The following is a 19,907-nucleotide window of genomic DNA, read 5'->3' as shown; positions in this document are numbered from 1 at the left end:
TTCCTGGTTAGTTGCTTATGTAACTTGTTGATTGTTTTTAAATGTTTGATGTGAGAAGTGATTTTATAGCTCTCTACCAAATAAAAGAACAAAGGGGATAAGAGTCCTTGTATCTTGTGAAAATCAGATTTGTGGCATTATTATGTAGGAATAGTTTATACATCATTTATACAACAGGAATCTGGTTTATTGTACATATATAAAATATTGATATTGAATAAAATATAAAGTAAATTATACAGGCATGAGACTGTTTTGCACTTATTTATTTTCTTGCAAAATAGTTTCAAAATTATGACTGATCAAGCTTAGACCCTATAATAAACATTACGTTTGTTGTGTTAGGGTCTGTTAGGTATTCTCCTGGCCAAATTTTATGCAAACGTTTTATTTATGTGCAAAGTATTGATGAGCTAATAATCTTGTAATACGAAACTAGAGATATGCTGTTTATTCCTCTTTATTTATGGCAAAATACACCAAATATTATGAAATATCTACCAGTAAAGTCCTCCATCAGTATTGCCAGGCATAATAAGCTTAGTAATTATATTATAATAGTTGTAAGTTACGTTTTATAACAATGCACTATTATACTATTATACAACCTGAACACTTGCAAGTCTCACACAATCCTGATTCTTGTAACAAATGTACCTGACAATTTTAATAGTTTCATGGGGATTTTTTTTTTTCCAGGTAGGCCTATAAGAAATATAAATATCAGCAAAACTAAACTGTTGTTATAACTTCATTATTATGAAATATTATGGTAAACAAATTGATATTTATATTAGTAAAACTGTAGTATAGTATTTTGTTTACAGATTTGCTTCCCAAGTGTTCTTTGAGCAGCAAATGCTGATACAGTATGTCCTCTTCTTTCACTGACATACAGTGAATCAGCATATGCATATATTGTGAGTGACCTTTGGAGAATCTTGCAACCTTCTCATTTCAGATTATTTGTTGCACTTTTTTGCGTACACTGGCTCGTCTCATCTTTTCTGTCACTGTTTATTGTTTTTATTTTAAACAATAGGCCCAGGACTGGCTGAAGCTGTGCAGTAATTTCATAATTTTTCCAAGATTTTTGTGTGAGTTGAATAGTGAGGAGAGAAGTATGGTGTTGACTTGTATGTATTACACAAAATGCAATGATGATCAGTCATGCATGAATTGATTTACATAAATATCTAAGCCTATTATTAAAAGGTTGTTACTGGGAATTCCTATCTATTGTATAAGCAAACTTCTTAAAATAGATAAGTGGCTTACAGAATGTGATGTATTTAGTTGTTTAAAGTACTTCTGTATGAATGTGTTTAATATTTACCTATAGCAAGGCTTGTAAGAAGACAGTATAAATATTGGCTGTATATTATAGGTCTAAATCTATTCATTGTCTTATTACAGTGTTCTACATCAGTTTGGCCATTTGAGATCATTTAGTAAAAACCGTTTAATTTATGTAACTTAAGTTTCAGTGTTAAGTGGGTAATAAAAATGTTTATTAAAAAGTTCAGGATTAATTATATTTATTGTTTATGTACAATGATCTTTAGTAAATCTGTCATTTGCTTTGTCATAAAGCTTCCAATGAGATTAAATACTGGTTTTAATGCAAAAAAAATCTTAGAAGATGTATGTACAGGTAGAAACTACATAGCCTAAAATGTTTCAGTCTTTTATTGAGGAATATTACTTATTTAATCAATCTTTTTGGAATATAAAATATTTTTCTACAGTATCTTTGTTTTTACAAATTTTAATACTGCTTCAACACTTTTATTTATTCCTGTTGTCTGAAGCTGCCACTTTTTTAAATATTACTGAGAATATTTGATTACCTCATACTTCAAAAATTTTAAATTACTCTAAGGATTATAAACTTTTTATAATACAGAGATCTAAAACAATGATAAAATGGTTAAGGAGTGTCATCTTGTTTTCTTCAAAATTCCTTTTTTCTTTTTTATTTATCAGCCTGCGTCCTTTGGACATTGAGTTCATGAAGCACCTACATCAGAAGGTAAATGTTGTTCCTGTGATAGCAAAGGCAGACACACTTAATGCAAATGAAATTTGTCGACTGAAAGATAAGGTAAAGTTATCTTTTACCACACTAACCACACAACATCAGTTTGTAGAAATCTTATGTATTAATTCTTGAATTCCAGATTCTAGCTTGTTTTGAAATTGGCTGAAATTGGTGAAAAGAGAAGGCTGTAAAGAACTCTTTTAATATAAGCTTGCACAAGATGAACATTTACTCATCAGTTTTCATCTCTATGAAGTTATTCCGTACAATAAACAATGTTAAATGATGCATATTTTATTGGAACATGTATTAAATGTTATGTAACTGCCATACAAAACAATTGGTAAATAGCAATAAAAAGTAATAATAAATTATGTAACTATTCTAAACCAACTTCAGACTACAAACTGAAGAATAAAAACAAAATTAAGGAATGAAGAGTATAGATTTTTGATTATTGTAGGTTTAAGACACAAAATAAAAATGTGAACCTCTGATAATACATTTTGCATAATTTACTGATGATGTTACCATAATTGTTAATTTATATTTTATTTGAAAAGTGCATTTATTTTTACAGGTAATCTAAGAAAATTATATAAAACATTCATATATAGTTTGAAAATAGTTGTAACACAGTAATCACATTTTTGTATTTTTAAATGATAAAAGAAATGCATTTAGTAATGTACTTATCCTTAAATGTGTGTGTGTGTGTGTGTGTGGTACTAATACAGATAACATACAGTAAGCTTGCATTACATGAGTGCACTGTTGTAATTAATTTTGGACTAGTCTGAGATGTATCACGTTATGTATACTTCGTATTAAGAGTTCATATTGCCCATAGTTTTAATTTAGAAGTTAATTGAATGTCGACATGTATCAAATTTATGAAATCTTGATATATGCAATTTTCTTTCTTAACACAAATATATTTTAATATACAAAGAATAATACAATTTATAATAATAGTTCTTACAAATAATTAAGAATATTGGTTTATGTACAATAGTTTTACAAACAATACTGAATACTATATCTGGTTTAGAACTGAATCTTTTATCAAGGTTCACAGATAGCAAATTCTTTGTTGATTACCTCATAGCTTCAAAACTTTCAAATTGCCTTAGGAATTACAAACTTTTCATAATACAGAGATCTGAAACATTGTTAAACTGGTTAAGGATTGCCAGCTTTCTTTCTTTTATTCAAGTTCAAAGAGAACAATTTAATACTTTGATACATTTCTCTTAACAGCTAGGTAGCTTAAGCACCTGCAAGTTTTCAGTGATGGCAATATCTAATGTCTCAAGTTAACTCTTTGAAGATTAATGGTTCATAATATTTAAAATCTGTAAATGTTCCTGGTCAAATTATGTAGTTTTTCTGATTTAATAAATGTTATTCGCAATTATACCTTCCCAGGCTTATAGAACACTGGCCAATAATAATATTCTTTTGGCACATTAATTTTATATACTAATCTTGTGATTTCTTGAACTTTCAACAATGTTTGAAATCACACTAGCATTTTTGTAAAATAAATATTGGTGATTCTTACTGTACAAATCTAGAGAGCAGGCAGGACTTGCATAATATACATCTAACAGTACACACCACGTACATCAAACTGACACACACGTAGGTATTAAAATAAATGTATAACAGTAAATCCATTGCATAGTCAATTAAAAAAACTGCATCTGACTTAAGCAAAAGATGTGAATATGAACAACAACCGTTTAAAATCACAACTGTGACTAAGATCACACTGGGTTGGGCTTTGAAGTGTTGTTGTCAGATGCTGTGGTTAATGGATGTGAACATTTCCATGTGGTAAGGTTACTTTTGATGTGGCTTTAAACTAGTGTTTAAATCTTGGCTATTGTATTAAAAAAGTCAGATTGTAATATTGTTGGTAAACTCCCATGATACCTTAATTAACTTTTCCCCCTTTTTTTTATTATTCTGAAAATACTTTTCAGGGTCTATTATTATTATTCTGATGATAATGATGATGTATACCAGTTCATAAAGTTTTTAAGGACTAGCTATAAACTATTAACTTCAGTTTAAAATGTTTATTAAAGACTTTCTTTAATTAATGTTGTCTCCAGGTTCTTCGAGAATTAAAAGAGAACGAGGTTCATGTTTACCAGTTACCTGATTGTGACAGTGATGAAGAAGATGAGTTTAAACAGCAACATCATGAGTTAAAGGTGTTGATTTGTATCTTTAATATCTGATAATATTAGGTGGAGAAACTAATGGACATTTCGTAAAATAAATAAAACCATATTAATTAAGAGAATAAACCAAAACAGATGCTTTTATTGTCTAGTTCCATATTTCAAGCTCAAAGTGTAAAATAATTCTTCTATTATGTTAACAACTGGCTTATATTTAATTTCAAACTCCATTACAACATACAATGGACCTGAAAAGCACAAGCAAAAAATGTTTCTTATTGTTGATGCTCTTACCAAGTTAATATCAAACTAAAAACTAAATGATTAAATGTTTAAAGAGTTACCAAATAACAAACATTCACTCCTTAGTTGTTTCAGCATAAAGATACTTTGATTCTCCCAATTAAACTTTTTAAATGTTAACTTGCTTAAGAGTTACTCTGATTCTCTGAGCAAAAATTTTTATTTATCTTTTAATAATAATTATTAGTCTTGAATGTGCCACATGTTAGTTATTAAACCCAGTAAATTTATTTTTCACTATGTACATTTTGTACAGTTTGTTTGAACTGTGTAGTTGGCATTGAATACTATTGCCACTGAAAGAAAAGTCAGTGTTACTGAAAAGCCATATCTTGGTCAACAAAATATACAGTTTACTAACAACATTTATAGAACACCAAATAGAATGATTTAAGTTGTGTAGCACAAACCATTATTTTAACCAAATAAGATCATTTATAATAAAGCTAGTCATCGCACAATCCAAAACGTTGAATTTAAAAGCTGAATGTAATAGTAATAATAATAATAAAAAAATAGATGGCTTTATACAAACATATTACATTTCAATCTATTTTTTAAATTTAGAAGCAAATTAGAGTTAATAATTATGTTACTGCTAATGTGTGGCAAGTTAAAATTTCACTATGATGGTGAAAAATTCATCAGTTTATATTGTAAAATCAGTTATTAATGTAGGAAAAGAAAGTAAATGCTTTTTGTCATATAGGCAGCTGTAAAGTATTTCATGATATGTCACAGATGTTATTTGTAGGCCAATATGCGAGATGGACTTGTTATTAATCAGTAGATTAACATATGATCTTGGTAATGGTTCCAAAGTGTTTATTGGAATAAAATCTCCTTAACCTTTATAATTCTATGAGCTTTACACTATTTATATTGTTGAAATTACCATATCTTTCTTTCAGTTTAAAATGTTTGTTTGACAGTCTAATATAGTTTTATCTTTTTAATGGATTCTATTATATATTTTGTTATCAAGTATATTATTATAGAATTAAGTTCTTAGCTATTTTGTTTTGTTTCAGCAAAGCATTCCATTTGCTGTGATTGGTAGCACTCAGGTTGTAGAGGTTAATGGACGAAGAGTTAGGGGACGTATTTACCCATGGGGTATTGTAGAAGGTAAGAAGATGTGGTTTTGATATATATTTTTGCTTTGTCATTTATTTTAACATGAGTACCAAACTATTGATATTGACAAGTAGACTTCAAAAGTTGTATATATACATCATAACTCCAGTTAGGGGTACCATAAATTGGTGTGTGCCTCATCTGAATCACACACATGTAAGTGGCAAAAATGCTATACACATTATCCTCTACTTTTATGTTATCTCTCCTGGTTGGCAGTGTGCTCTGTGGAAATGTCTTTGGCACTTCCACCATTTTGGTGTGCTTGATTAAAGTCACGAAGAAAAGAGTTATTGTAAAACATCCACTATAGAATTGTTATAAATAGTTTCATAATACTGCTCTTTATGGGATATTTGCTTAAGTAACTAAACACGATCCTCTAATTAGTGATTTAAAGGTATCTGATACTCTGGATATGGTGAGGGAGAACTCTGAGAAAAGGTTCTATACCTTTAGCTTATCTACTCTTGGACCTGAATGTCCATCCACGTGTTTCCCATGCATGGCAATCCTTGAATGGGAAGAGAAGATACTGGTGGTTGAGGGGTCCAACTCCAATATGCCACTTTAGCCTTGAATTCCTATAGATGGGTGGCATGATGGTATAGGTACATCCCTGTACCAGTGTTAGGCTTTTGTAGTACATGTTGTGAATGTAGTGTCTGTGTGTATTTGGGTATAGTGCTCACAAAACCCTGCCATTGCTGCAGTGTCCTTTGGCATTGTAGCACATCCTCTTGTATGACTCCATGGTGGGTGGGGTGAGTGAGCACTGAGTATTCCTCTCTGTATTTTGGATTCACCAATCATTGAAGAAAAAAAATGGTGAAAATGCAACTAATTGTTAAACAACCATGCATAGATGACTCTATTATGAAATCACTATCATATTTAGAATCTGTCTTATGGTTTTCAATTCTTCACTCTTTATCAGACAAGTCCTTGGCAAATATCTCCATTTTTCATCCAAAAGTGATTAGGGGGACTTGCTGACTCTTCCAAGTCCATCAAGAAGTTACTTTTTGTGGATATCTTCATGGAAATATCTACCCCAAAACACAGTGAACTACTCTGAATTCTAAGGCTATTGGGGATGTACTCTTTGAGGTTACTCCCACTCCTACTTTGAATTCCTTGCAGGAAGTGATTTTTGAGAGGAATTTGAAGGTTATTCCTTGAGTCGGAGATCCTTACCGGTTCTCCAGCTAAGACATTTTTGCTTTGTGCTGTATCTCCAAAGGACAGAATTATGCTGCCAACCAATGCCTTAATTTTGATGCTTACATCACGACATTTACCTTCTGCTGTTCATGCAAGTTATCTGAACTGTAAAGTTCAGCATACATTCTTAACCCTCTTGTTTCCAGTACCAGCAAATTGGACATTCAAAGGCATCATGTCGTGTGCTCATTGTGGTAGCAAAGATCTTGACTCCTATTTGTGTGAACTGGAACAGCACTGTTATCTATAATAGTTTCCACCCCCCTGACTTTTGTTTTTGCCCTAGGTGGATAGAGGAGAGAAGCAGCATTTGAAAATGGTTAAAATATTTCTTACCCCAAGGCTTGAAAGTAATTGTTTCCCACTCTGTTTCAGACATATGCACTATGTTTATATGGATAGTTTGAAATCAAGTGACTTCTGCCATGATTTGTTGTGTGGTTACTTGCAGAATACCCTCTACAGTTTCTGTGTTCACTGCTGAGTTGTGTTATTTCTTTTGCCCTGAATCATGTAGATACTATGCAGTACACCAATTATATTATTTATATCGACTCTTTTAGCTGTCTACTAGTCCTTGAATTGCTTCATTGATATTCATGGGAACAAGCTTGCTAACACTGCAGCTAAATCCATCTGCTCTGGTGCTCTTAACTGCTGTGCCTGTTCCATATATGGACTACGTTCCTGTATTCAAAACTTGGCTCTACTCTAGTTAGTAGTAAGAAGCTTTACCAGACCAAACCTTCAGTTACTCTTTGACAGTCTTGTTTCCATAAGAATTGGAAGGAGAAAATTGTCCTGGCTAGCTTATGAATTGGTCAGTTTAACTATTTTTCTGTAGTTTAAAAAGCAGACTTTAAAACTTTCTTTCACAAAATAAACTATTCTTAACCTTTTTTATTATTCTACTGTTAATTTTCCTCTAATATATTGATTGTTAGGCTTATATTAAGCTTTAGGTCTCTCCCTCCTATGTTAGTTAACCTTACGTGTAACTTTAATTTAGCTGAGTTTCTTGAAACTTTACTTTTCCGTCTGCTCTGTCTTTTCCCACTTATTACACTATTATACGTTTATTACTTAATGTCTGTTTACTATGTTTTTGACATTAATGAGTTACAAACACATCTAATAATCATCTGCTTTTTAACTCTTATAATAAAAAGCTAAACAATCATAAAATATTCATTCACAAAATAAACTAATTAATGTCTAATCTGAACAGTCTTTTATATTATAACCTTGTCCTTCACATATCTTCTCTGAAAACTGCAGCATTTTAGAAGTCAAAATGTATGATGAAAACAATTTAGTAACTACTATCTAGTTATACAGGGAGAAAAAGCTGGTAGTTATTAGAATTAGGTGATCAATTAGGGTACTAATATGACAGTAATTGATATGTGATTGACACAACCTTATTGTAAGTGCTTGAGATGAGGATAATTGTTATTGTATTTGTCTTTTTTTTTTTTTTTTTTCATGAACAACCTGGAACATTTTTCAATTGCCATTTCTTTTACTCTCAAATGTATGTACTTTATTACTGTATTTTAAAATGTATTTGATCAAGATGATTTGATAATAATGATTATTTTAACTGTTACTGAAGATTTATACTTATTTTCAGTGGAGAATCCAATTCATAGTGATTTTCTTAAACTACGCACATTTTTAGTCAGGTAAGTGGTATTTCTTCAAGTGTAGGTTATAAACATTTTAAAAATAAAAATATTTTACAGTGTATATGCCAGACTCCTTATAAATAGATGATTCAGGACAGAAATTAACTTTAAAACACAAATAAATTTTCTAAAATATTAAGAAATGGACATGAAATTATGTTCTTGAATGTTTATATATTTTTAAAAAGGATTTTTTATTAATGCAGTACAAAAATAAAGTAATAAATCTAAGGAAAGATTATATAGGATTTTTATTTATTAACTTCACTTAATATTTGTGCAAATATTGAAATGGTTTTAACTTAAATAGCACCCACATGCAAGACTTGAAGGATGTAACTCGAGATGTGCATTATGAAAACTACCGTGCTCAGTACTTAACTAAGATATCTCGGCAAGCGTCACTAGAAAGGGGGTAAGTGAAAGATTTTAGTTAACAGATCAAACAAAAACTGATGGATATTTAACTTTTACATAGTTCGTTTCTCCTTGTTTCTGGGCATGGCTTAGTGATTAGTATGCCAAAACGAAATTGGAGGATTGGTGGATCATTCTTATTTCCCCACTGCAAAAATGCTGAACTTTGGGGCCATAGGTACATAATAAGAGTAGTGATCAAATCTAATTATTCCATTAGACGAGTAGTCCAAAGGTTGGTAATGGGTGGTGTTGATTAGTTGTCTTTCTTCTAGTTTGTAAATTTAAAGTCAGATATGGCTATACACAGGTAGACCTTGTATTGATGTGCATGTAAATTATAAAATGAAGAAATGAACATTTCAAATGGTGAGCTGTTTTATCAAGTTGATCTTTCAGCTAGTAATGTTTTAAACAGAATGTGCATGAGACTGGACTAGTCACATACTAGAGAAGGAATGTTACCTATAATTCCAAAGTTACTGAATATGTCCATATGATGTATGAAAAATTTTAATAATGTGCACAGATACCTTATTCACAAAAAATTAGATGTATTACAAAAGTTTCATAAACGAGATGTTTGCAAATGGATGACATCAATCTGACTCAGACAAGTAGGGAGTGCAAAAGGATATTTACGTAAAGAATAAGTACCTTTGTTAATCATTTCGTTTGCATTTGCATAACCTCTAGAACTTCTGAAATACATATCTACAGTTTCTTTCTTTGATATCCCTGTATATTTTATCTGGTCTTTATTTTCTTCTGCCAAGTGTTGTTATGACAATAGTGAGGAGTAAAAGTACATGGCTGATAATTCTGATATCAAATGCAAATTACCATACTGAATAACACAAAGATCATGGTGTGTACACTTTAACTCTCACCCTTCATGAGTTTATATCATTTTTAATGTCTACATTATCTAGCTAACCATATTGTTTATCCTTTCTGTCATTAGACTATTTCGGTGGTTAGTTGTTCTAGATGATACTGATTTTGAATAGGTAATGTTGACTGTAATATTGATGTTTGTTTTTTGTATAATTTGTTGTATTAATATCAATTCATTATTCACCTAAGCTTGTATTTATTTAATATATGAATATTCTTTACCATAATTTATAATCAGGTAATACAAAAATTTTACTTACTCAATAATTATTTGTTTTTTGTTTTTTTAATAAAATTCGTAATCGGATAATATTCATTTATCCAATGATTAACTGTTAAATATTAAGAATTATATAAATGGTTTATGCAGCTAATATTAAAATTTTTTAACTTAATATTCAGTTGTTTTAGTCTAGTCCATTATCCATGTAATTTCTTTGTTTATGTATTTAAATTATGAGTTCTTGTCAGCATCTCATTGCTAAAGAATTGTGCTCCACACTTTAGTAGCTGTGAATGCACTATAAAAAATGACAGAAAAATATGATTATTATATTTGCCTCAATGTCAGCAGTGTTGTTGACTAGCTGCCTTTCTTCTAGTTTATCATTTTGAATTAGGGATGATTAATGTAGATAGTTCTTTTGGATCTTTGTGTAAATATCTGGAACAAATAATTTCAAATACTTTAAAAGTACTAGCCCATCCTACTGCAAATGACAACTCATTTTATAAATCAGTCACCCTGTTAAAAAACAAACAAACTCTTAATTGGTGTAAAACTTAGCCTTTTTTCCAAATCATAAACTTTTATCTTTTTGTAATTTTATGTTCAGAATATATCACAAAGAAATCTATGGCCTTTATCCTTTAACAAAATCTTGTAAACTTCAATAAGATCATCTATTAGAATTCTTTTGTCAACAACAGTTATTGCAACATGTTTACTACTGCATAATAAATTAAGTATAAGAAAAGAATTAGGTATTCAGGAGGTGCCTAAGACAAGTCACAATGTCCCAAATTAATATGCCACGAGAAATTTGGCTTTGGGAAATAATTATCTGTGACCCACTGGTCTGTCATCTGGTCCACAGCTAAAAGTCGTTACTGTCTGGTGGAAAACATGGTAGTGAACGTGCTAATTTATCTCCATAAGATAAATCTTTATAAATCTTTTGAATGTCAACTAGAACTGCATTGTATTAACTGTAGTGGTCCACATCCTTCCTATTTTAATTCTTGCCCTAAATAGGTAGAAGAAAAGTACAACGTCTAAAGACAGTTTACAATATTACTTACCCAGAGGCTTGGAAATTACTATTCGCAATTCCATCTTGGTCTTATGTTGCTGTAATCCATTCCATTACTACAGTAGGAGTTCAGACAGACCTTTCTGTGCCTCCTACAGAATCCTTAACAGTGCATCTTAATCTAGTACCCTTCAAAATCAACAAAGCAAATCAGTATCTACTTCTATCTCTGTCCCTACCACATCTTCCAGTCATTGCCCAACTTCACCTTGTTCAAGCCCAGGTGTTTCCATGGGGTCTTTCTCTCTTGACACCCCAAAATTAAACAAACCATTCGTTCATGTCCTCAATCACTGAAATGTATGTCTACAAACACAAACCTGCCTCCTTGATCCAGAGCAGGATCACTAGAGAGTGACCCAAGCGACATCTAGTAAAGAAATAAGTGTGGTTGTATGCAGAAGGTTTCTGTGCTAAACTTTTCTCCAAAATAAAGAAAAATTACCATGCTAATCCAATGGGATTGTTGAGGTTTTCAATCAAATGTGAATGACATCAAGGATTTGATTGACTTTTATCATCCCAAATGTCTTTCTTTACAGGAAGCAATTTTAAAACCTACTAATACAGTCACAATTTGATAATACTCCTTATGTCGAAATGACAGGTCATGTGTAGGAGAAGGACATGGGGAAGTAGCACTGCTGCTTGATCAACATGTGCCCACCCAGTCCTTGTCATTGAATATGCCCTTGGAGGCTGTAGTCGTCCGTATCTCCTTGGGTCATACCATCACTGTTTGTTCTCTGTACCTTACCTCTGGAAAAAATTATCATCCCTCAGACCTTGATGCCTTCATTGAGCAACTGCCAACCCCCTTTTTAATTTTTGGGGATTTTAATGGACATAATCCCCTCTGGGGTGGTTCCAGTATTCATGTGAAGGGTCGTGCTATAGATCAGATGCTCCTGAATCACAACCTATCTCTCCTCAATACTGGCTCTTACACTTATTTTAATGCACCCAGTCAGTCATTTACTGCTATAGATCTTTGTCTGCTCCCCTTTGCTTTTCACTTGCCTTTCTTGGGAGGTTGGCATCAATCCACAGAGTAGTGATCATTTTCCTATCATATTAAGAGAAAATGGCCGTGGTCAGTGCCACCTGACCCATGTGCCTCAGTGGAAGTTGGACCAAACCAACTGGCTCTCTTTCACTGTTCTCTCGGAACTTGATCCTGCCATCTTATGTAAGTCATGGATAGATAATTGTGTAGCAGTAGTAACTAACTGTATTGTCCAAGCAGCTGCTCAGTGCATCCCCAAAACCTCAACATCTTTCCCACAGTATCCCTGCCCTGGGTGTAATTCTGCTTGTTCTATATATCGAAAAGCTCAAACATGCTTGGGATAAGTTTCGTAGATATCCCACTTTCAAACTGTATTGCATTTTAGCAAACCTGTGCATAAGATCAGCAAGTTAGACGTAAAAGTCAGAAGGAATCTTGGATCAAATATGCCTCCAGCATTTCTTCAACCACCAGTTCAAAACTCTCATGGGACAAGATCTGGAAGGTGAGTGGATGGTGTACTTCTGACCCCTCTTTATCTTAATATTCAATGGCCATGAAGTTGCTGATGCTCAGAGCATTGCCAATACTTTTGGTGAATGTTTCTCTCATGTATCTAGCTCTTCAAACTCATCCCAGCTATTAAAACACGAGTTAAACATCTGCCTCTTTCCTTTTCGACTGATCATCCCTATGACTGCAGTCACCCTCTTATGCTGGTAGAACTCAAACTTGCACTTCATTTGTCTGGCAATACATTAGTTGGACCTGATGATGTACATTATGAGATGCTATGCCACTTTTTTCCTGCCTCTCTCAATATTCTCCTGGCTGTCTTTAACCAGATATGGCATCAGAATGTCTTTCCTGATGCTTGGTGCTAAGATATTGTACTTCATATTCTTAAACCTGGGAAGGATCCAAAGATTCCTTCGAATTACCATCCCATTGTTTTGATGAGTTGTCTCAGTAAGACCTTAGAGGGGATGATTAATGCTAGTTTTGTTTGATTCAAGGAGTCAAACAACCTTCTTTCACCCACTCAGTGTGGGTTACAAAGACAACGCTCCATGATAGACCATTTAATTCACCATAAAACAGTCAGAGAAGCCTTTCTGAAGCAACAACATCATTTCTTTTTTTTATTACTATTGTTATTATTTAGAGAAAGCTTATGATAAAACATGGAGATATGGCATCTTGTGAGACCTTCACCTATATGGATTGCATGGCAATTTGCCACTTTTTGTTAAGTATTTTTTAAAGAACTGCTAATTCCAGGTCTGTGTGGACTCAACACTTTCCTGTTTTTTCTCACAGGGCTGTGTTCTGAGTGTCACACTTTTCATTATAAAAAAATTAATGCCATTAATGAACAGCTATCCCCTACAGTTGCAAATGGTCTTTTTGTTGATAACTTTCATATCTTATGTCAGTCATCAAACATGAGGTTTATTGAGCAGCAGCTACAAACTGCAATCAATCATATACTTAAGTGGATCACAGCAAATGGTTTTCAACTTTCTCTCCCTAAAACTGTTTGTGTACATTTTATTCATCCACATCCAGAACTTCATGTTGATGATGTTGTACTTCCTGTGGTCCCTGAGGCAAAGTTCTTAGGTCTTATATTTGACTGTAAATTAAACTTTATTTCCCATATCAAGAAACTTCGTGTCAAATGTATAAGAGCACTGAACATCCTCTGTGTCCTCTCTTCCACCTCTTGGGGAGCGGATAGATACTCCATGCTTACAATTTATCGTGCCCTTATCCAATCCAAACTTGACTATGGATATAGTTTATGGATCCTATCCACCATCAGAGGCTTTGGCTTTGTACTGGGGCCTTTCATACTTCTCCAGTCCAAAGTTTGTATGTTGAGTCCCATGAACCCCCTCTGTATATTTGCTCTTTGCAACTGTCTCTTATGTATGCTTTCAAACTTTGCTCTTTACCACAGCATCCTATCCCCAACCAATCTTTCAGTCATCTGAGGAAGGCTGGTACCCCTGATTGGAAATATCATTCTCTATTTGCTGAACATCTTTCAAACGATTCATCCATTCCCATATGTACAGATGGTTCAAAATATGGTGACTCTGTAGGCTCTGCCATAGTTTGTTACAGTTTAGTTGTAGCACACAGAATCCTTTCTACAGTTTGTGTTCACTGCCGAATTGTATACCATTTCTCTTGCCCTGAATCACGTTGAAGCTATGCAATATACAAATTGTATGATTTGTACTGATTGACTCAGCTGTCTATTGGCCCTGACATCATTCCAAGTTAGTTACCATCCTATTCCTATCAGTATCCAAAACAAACTGGCACATCTCTCTCCCTACCATCTTTCTCTGTCCAATTTTTTTGGATACTAGGTTATATTGGTATTCATGGGAATGAGCTAGCTGACAGAGCAGTAAAATCCATCTGCTCTGGCTCTATCACCACTGTCCCTGTTCCATACATGGACTATGGTTCAGTTATCCAAACCTGACTATACAACAGTTGGCAGTCAACCTGGTGTAAGCAACGAAATAATAAGCTTTTTCAAATCAAACCTTCTTTAGCTCTTTGACCATCTTGTTTCTATAAAGATCAAAGGGAGGAAGTTGTTTTGGCTCAGCTACACATTGGTCACAGTTTTTTTTAACTCACCTCTTCCTTTTATCTGGTACTGATGCACCAATGTGTAGTCTATGTGGCACTCCGGTCACAATTGTGCATATTTTATTATCAAGCCGTCATTACAACCAAGAACGACAACCCCATTTTAAACATATTTTTAAGGTAGGTTTGCCCTTGATATTAGTCAATGTCATAGGTGATACTGGCTGCCTCACTCATGTTTTTACATTTTTAAGAGCCATTGGTCTTCTTAACTTAAGGTTTTTATTGGACTATATACTGTTTTAGCATGACTTCTTTTGCACATTTTAATTTTATTTTGACCAGAACCCAGGACTGGAAAGGCCAACTTCAGGTGACTGAGAGCAAGTTTAAACTTACTGCTTCAGTCTTCCTGCAGGTCTTAATTTTACATATTTTTACCTTAATTTCCATATAACGTTATAATGTACTACATCTTGTTGGCACAGATAGTGTAGTAGCTTTGTACCAATAAACATGAAAAACCTACCTACCTCTAGTTTGGTTCTATGTCCATTTGTTATAGAAATTCATTCTGAATCTTTTCAAGAACTCTCTCCATCATTCTGTCTGAAATTAAGCATTCAATAATTATGACATTAATATCCTTGTTAGTAACAAATCTGATCTGATTTATATAATTTCTGGTTGATGTTATCTGTCTAATCAGGTTGTCTGTAACAGTAGTTAATTTAAAACTTTCTATCCTTGAAAACTCCTTGTTTTTAATCTTAATTTTCAACAGGATGTATTTAGTCCTTTATATGTAGTTACACCATCCCTTTATTTTAAAAAATTTGCTATTAAATAGCTTGTAACTTATTTCAAAATAATTCATGTTACTAATATTCTCCAGATATTACAGATTTTCATTAATTCCCGTCATATCCCAATCTTGTATTTCAGATCTATACTCGTCTGTGTTGCTGCTGATATTCCTGTTATGAGAATAAGAGCATATGAGCTTATCTTTAAATCTTGTTGACTTCACTTTAGAAATGTTATTATAAAAACTTCTGCATCTGTTACATCTAATTCCGATGATTCCTAATGTCAGAGCTCTTCAGGCTGGTTGGCATGCCAAAGATGTAGTAATAGTTGAGATGTTATTTATTATAATAAATTGTTTGGCAACTGCTGTTACAGTGGGAGGTAAATTAAGTTGGTAGAGTATAATCTTTATGTAACTTGCTATGCTCTAATTCTTTTCCCTCTCTTCTTATTGCCTTAGTTAGCTTATCAGTTTGCTTAATCTATACTTCCAAGCTCTCTCTCCACTTTATAAATTTAGTTTAAAGGTATATTTAATGAATTTCCTTAGTTCCATAAAAATATTACTATGTAGCCTGTTCAAGTAGTGTAACCCATCTCTAGCATTCACCCCTCCTCAGAAAACTGTTCTGAAAGTCAACAACTCCACTTGATATTTTAAACACTTCTTTGTTAGCATTTCATGTATCTTATTAAGTAGTTCATTCCCACGTAGCCTGAGACAGTATTCCCAAATTACTTATGTTTATTGCTAAACCTCTGAAAAAGATTTTTATCTTTTTATAGTGCATGTAGGATTAAGTGATGTTGAAAAGTAAATTAAAGACAGTGTTCCTTGGTACTAGAAATCAAACTCTCAACAGATTGTATAATGTCCTGCATTTAGCACCTAGCAATAGATTATAGTCCTACTCATTTTATATTTCCCATTGCAAACAACTTTAGCAGTATTTAAAACACATTTGTGATAAGAAAAAGTAGTGTTGAATTTTACTGCTCTGTAATACAAAAGAAATCTTTTAAACAATTATGTATACATGTCTGTGATGAAAGTGCCAAAATTCAGCCTTCTATGTTGTGAACAAACTTTTAAGTAACCAACTGTTTACTAAATTGTGATCTTCCTTCATATTTTTTTTCCTTACTAGAAAACTTAGGAGAAACTGTAAGCCTTGTGAGAAATCAGTGGTAGAAACAGACATATTGTTACAACAGAAAGAAGAGGAAGTATGATTATTTTTTATCATTTGGTTTCTACAGTTACACCGGGTTTTGTAATCTAACACTGAATTATGTGTAAAAGAGGCATGCAAAGAATTTTTTTTAATCGTAATTGTTTATATGAAAAATTTTTGAAAAATAATTATATTGTTATGGAGTAAGATATTGATACTTCCAATGATAAAGTAAAAAAACAGAACAAACGTGTAGTAATTGTTGAGACGTGTTCTAGTTGCTTGGAATGAAATTCCAACCACAGTAAGTCGTAAACATTGTTTGTAAATCTGTGAATATATCTAATAAGTTGTTTAAATTATAATTCAGAACTATGATGTATGACATGTCTCTAAGAAAATAATTTGGCGATTTTTAGCTGAATAGTAATAAATATCTTGTTTTTACAGAAAAAAAAACAAATGTATTTAATATTCTGTCTGTATTTGTATGTTTCAGATTCGGCGAATGCAAGACATGCTGAATCAAATGCACAAAAAATTGAGAGCAGCAGGAAGAGATAGTAACGAAAATGGTATTGATTCTGATAGAAGGAAAGACACAGAGAGTGTGGATCTTTAAGTTATTTTATTGTCGCTGAGATTGCGATAAAATCATAAGCAAACTAATCTAAAAGTCAGTTGAATTAAATTCTGTTCCAAGGATGGAAGACGTAGATCATGAAAACACAAACCTGCACATTTTTTTGTTTTTTAAAACAAAGGATTTTTAAAAAATTCACATTTAATTACTAATATGATTATTTATAGACGATGAATGCAAGGCGAAAAAATAAAATAAAAAAATATCAATGATGAAAGTGGTAATATTTTTATTATTTAGTAAAGTATTATCTAAATAGTTTTTATATAGGTGCTGATTAATTATTGTAACTAATAAAATCGATGTAAAAATGTAATTTGTCAAGTTTTTCAATTGATATGAATTTTTCGTTTGCCACAAGACTTGTCTGGTTCCAGCGTATATTAAACGTATCGTACACATAAATTAGCCTTAGTAATCGGTTAAAAAATTACCATTTCGATATCGTTTGAGAGTTTTATATACCGCGTAACGTAGTCTTTAGCAAGTATTTATTGTTAAACATATTAGTATTATCTTTGTTTGTTGTGAAAAAAATTCATGTCATGGAAAAATAATAAGATTACCAATATATGCAATTGTTGGTGGGGTTATATATGAAGGCTACTTTCCGTGAGTATTTTGCTTTTATTATCGATTAGCAGAAATTACGTGCTATATAAACTACAAGTTTATACCTGAAATCAAATCGTAACAACTTTTCTTGCATATTTCATAAACTTAAAATTATGGAGGAATGTTTTCACTTTTTTTTAATCATCGTCATATGTTCATATTTCGAAATTTGTAATTTTGTAAGACTTTCGTGGAAGGTGGGGAAGTTTTAAATAATGACTGTTTTCCCAGAAGAATAATTTTCAGGTTAGTCTGCTCGACCATATGGTAAAAAGCGTAGTCTTTAAATTAAAACTGTTATATGATTGAAAACTTTAATCTAAAACACCACCGGTACGACTTGGTGACTATAGTTGGGTGATGTAAACACTGCTCGTTTTAAAAATTACTGATTATTTCAGTATAATGTTTTCAAATATTATTTGAGTAAATCGTATCTAATTGTGAATATTTAATATGAAATTTGTTACTCTATTAAATTAGTTTTTGTTGGCCAGCTATGGTTCCACAGAAACGTATTGGAATACACACAATCAATTAAACAAATGATTAAGACAATAATATATTTTTGTGCCATATATATAACTACAATTTTTTGTTAAAAATAAATTGAAGTTGTAATTGCTCACAGAGAAGGAATCATTTAATGTTAAAAAGTATCGTGTGTAACCGAATTGGGCATTTTTTGAACTTTGGATTAAGTGTTGTTTATGCTACGAGTTTCAAGCCAGTAAGTGATAACGTCCCTTGTTATTACATAAACCTGGTTTATTGCAACTACTCATCTTCGTAAGTTTCTTAAATCAATTGATAATTCTATAGTATAACTCGATATGGATGAATGTAACGTAGTAGTTATACGTACAAGGTAGGCCTAACGCGGCTTTATTATGTAAAGTGAATGTATAATATAAGTTCAATCAAAACAAAATAAATTTATAACGTGATGTCAATCGTAGTTGAAAGGTTAATGAACTCGTTAGCTTGGGAAGGATGACATTCTAATGGGAAACGATTTCAGGAGTTTCAGTGTAGTTAGTAATATAATCGTAAAAACGCTTGTGTGTGGGAAGTACAAATCACTGAAACTAGTAAAAGTAATGATAGTGCAGCAATTTATAAAAGACTGTTGAAAATTTATTTACGGGCCCGTGTCCCGAATCTTTCAAACACCTAGCTATTATACCTTCAGATCTTGCAATTTGGTGAAACAAAGAAATGCGCTATGCCTGAAGTTCTTCTTTTCCAAATCATAATATTACCTCACGTTTTAATCCTTATAACTTTCCAAACTGACATATCTCACGTGCGGAACTCGTCTGAACAATTCCTATACCGATATCACAGTTTGGAAAGTTATAAGGATTAAAACGTGAGGTAATATTATGATTTGGAAAAGAAGAGCTTCAGGCATAGCGCATTTCTTTGTTTCACCAAATTGGATGATTAGAAATGTAAATGAACATGACTGTGAAATTTAATATTTTTAAAGCAAATTTTGAAATCCAGTATCAGAATAAAACCATTAGTTTTTATTATTGTCTTTACTGTATTTATTTTGCAGTTTTGTATCAAGAAATAAACTGATTGCAGTATTTGCTTTTTTCATTAATGTATCTTAAATTGTTTATATTTATGAAGAACACCACACAAAAGTTAGGTATTTTAAGCCAATTTTTCAATATCTTGCAAATTTAGAGCATTTTAAAATATTTTATAAATTCTCATGTTTTCAGAGGGATAAATTGAGAATTTTATTTTGCTAATATTTAGAGTATATGACTTGTATAATGATCACTTATCGTTTTACATAAACATAAATCGGTGTTA

At 32.1% G+C, this 19,907-nt stretch overlaps 1 protein-coding gene across 3 annotated transcripts in view; it reads left to right on the top strand.

The window, feature by feature from the left end:
- Window positions 1-19,683, top strand: part of LOC143244592 (septin-2-like) — an 88,410-nt gene extending 68,727 nt beyond the window's left edge. For all 3 annotated transcript variants that reach the window (XM_076489556.1, XM_076489555.1, XM_076489557.1), the window contains 7 exons: window positions 1,987-2,104; window positions 4,162-4,263; window positions 5,568-5,664; window positions 8,531-8,582; window positions 8,896-9,000; window positions 16,793-16,871; window positions 17,319-19,683. In XM_076489556.1, the coding sequence (XP_076345671.1) occupies window positions 1,987-2,104; window positions 4,162-4,263; window positions 5,568-5,664; window positions 8,531-8,582; window positions 8,896-9,000; window positions 16,793-16,871; window positions 17,319-17,441 (676 nt within the window). In that variant the 3' untranslated portion in view covers window positions 17,442-19,683. The remainder of the gene's footprint in view (window positions 1-1,986; window positions 2,105-4,161; window positions 4,264-5,567; window positions 5,665-8,530; window positions 8,583-8,895; window positions 9,001-16,792; window positions 16,872-17,318) is intronic.
- Window positions 19,684-19,907: the final 224 nt, after the last annotated feature.

This window comes from Tachypleus tridentatus, chromosome 2 (genome assembly GCF_004210375.1).
Source record: "Tachypleus tridentatus isolate NWPU-2018 chromosome 2, ASM421037v1, whole genome shotgun sequence".
NCBI lineage: Eukaryota > Metazoa > Arthropoda > Merostomata > Xiphosura > Limulidae > Tachypleus > Tachypleus tridentatus.
The sequence above is the reverse complement of the archived record's forward strand: the minus strand, read 5'-3'. Positions and strand labels throughout refer to the sequence as shown.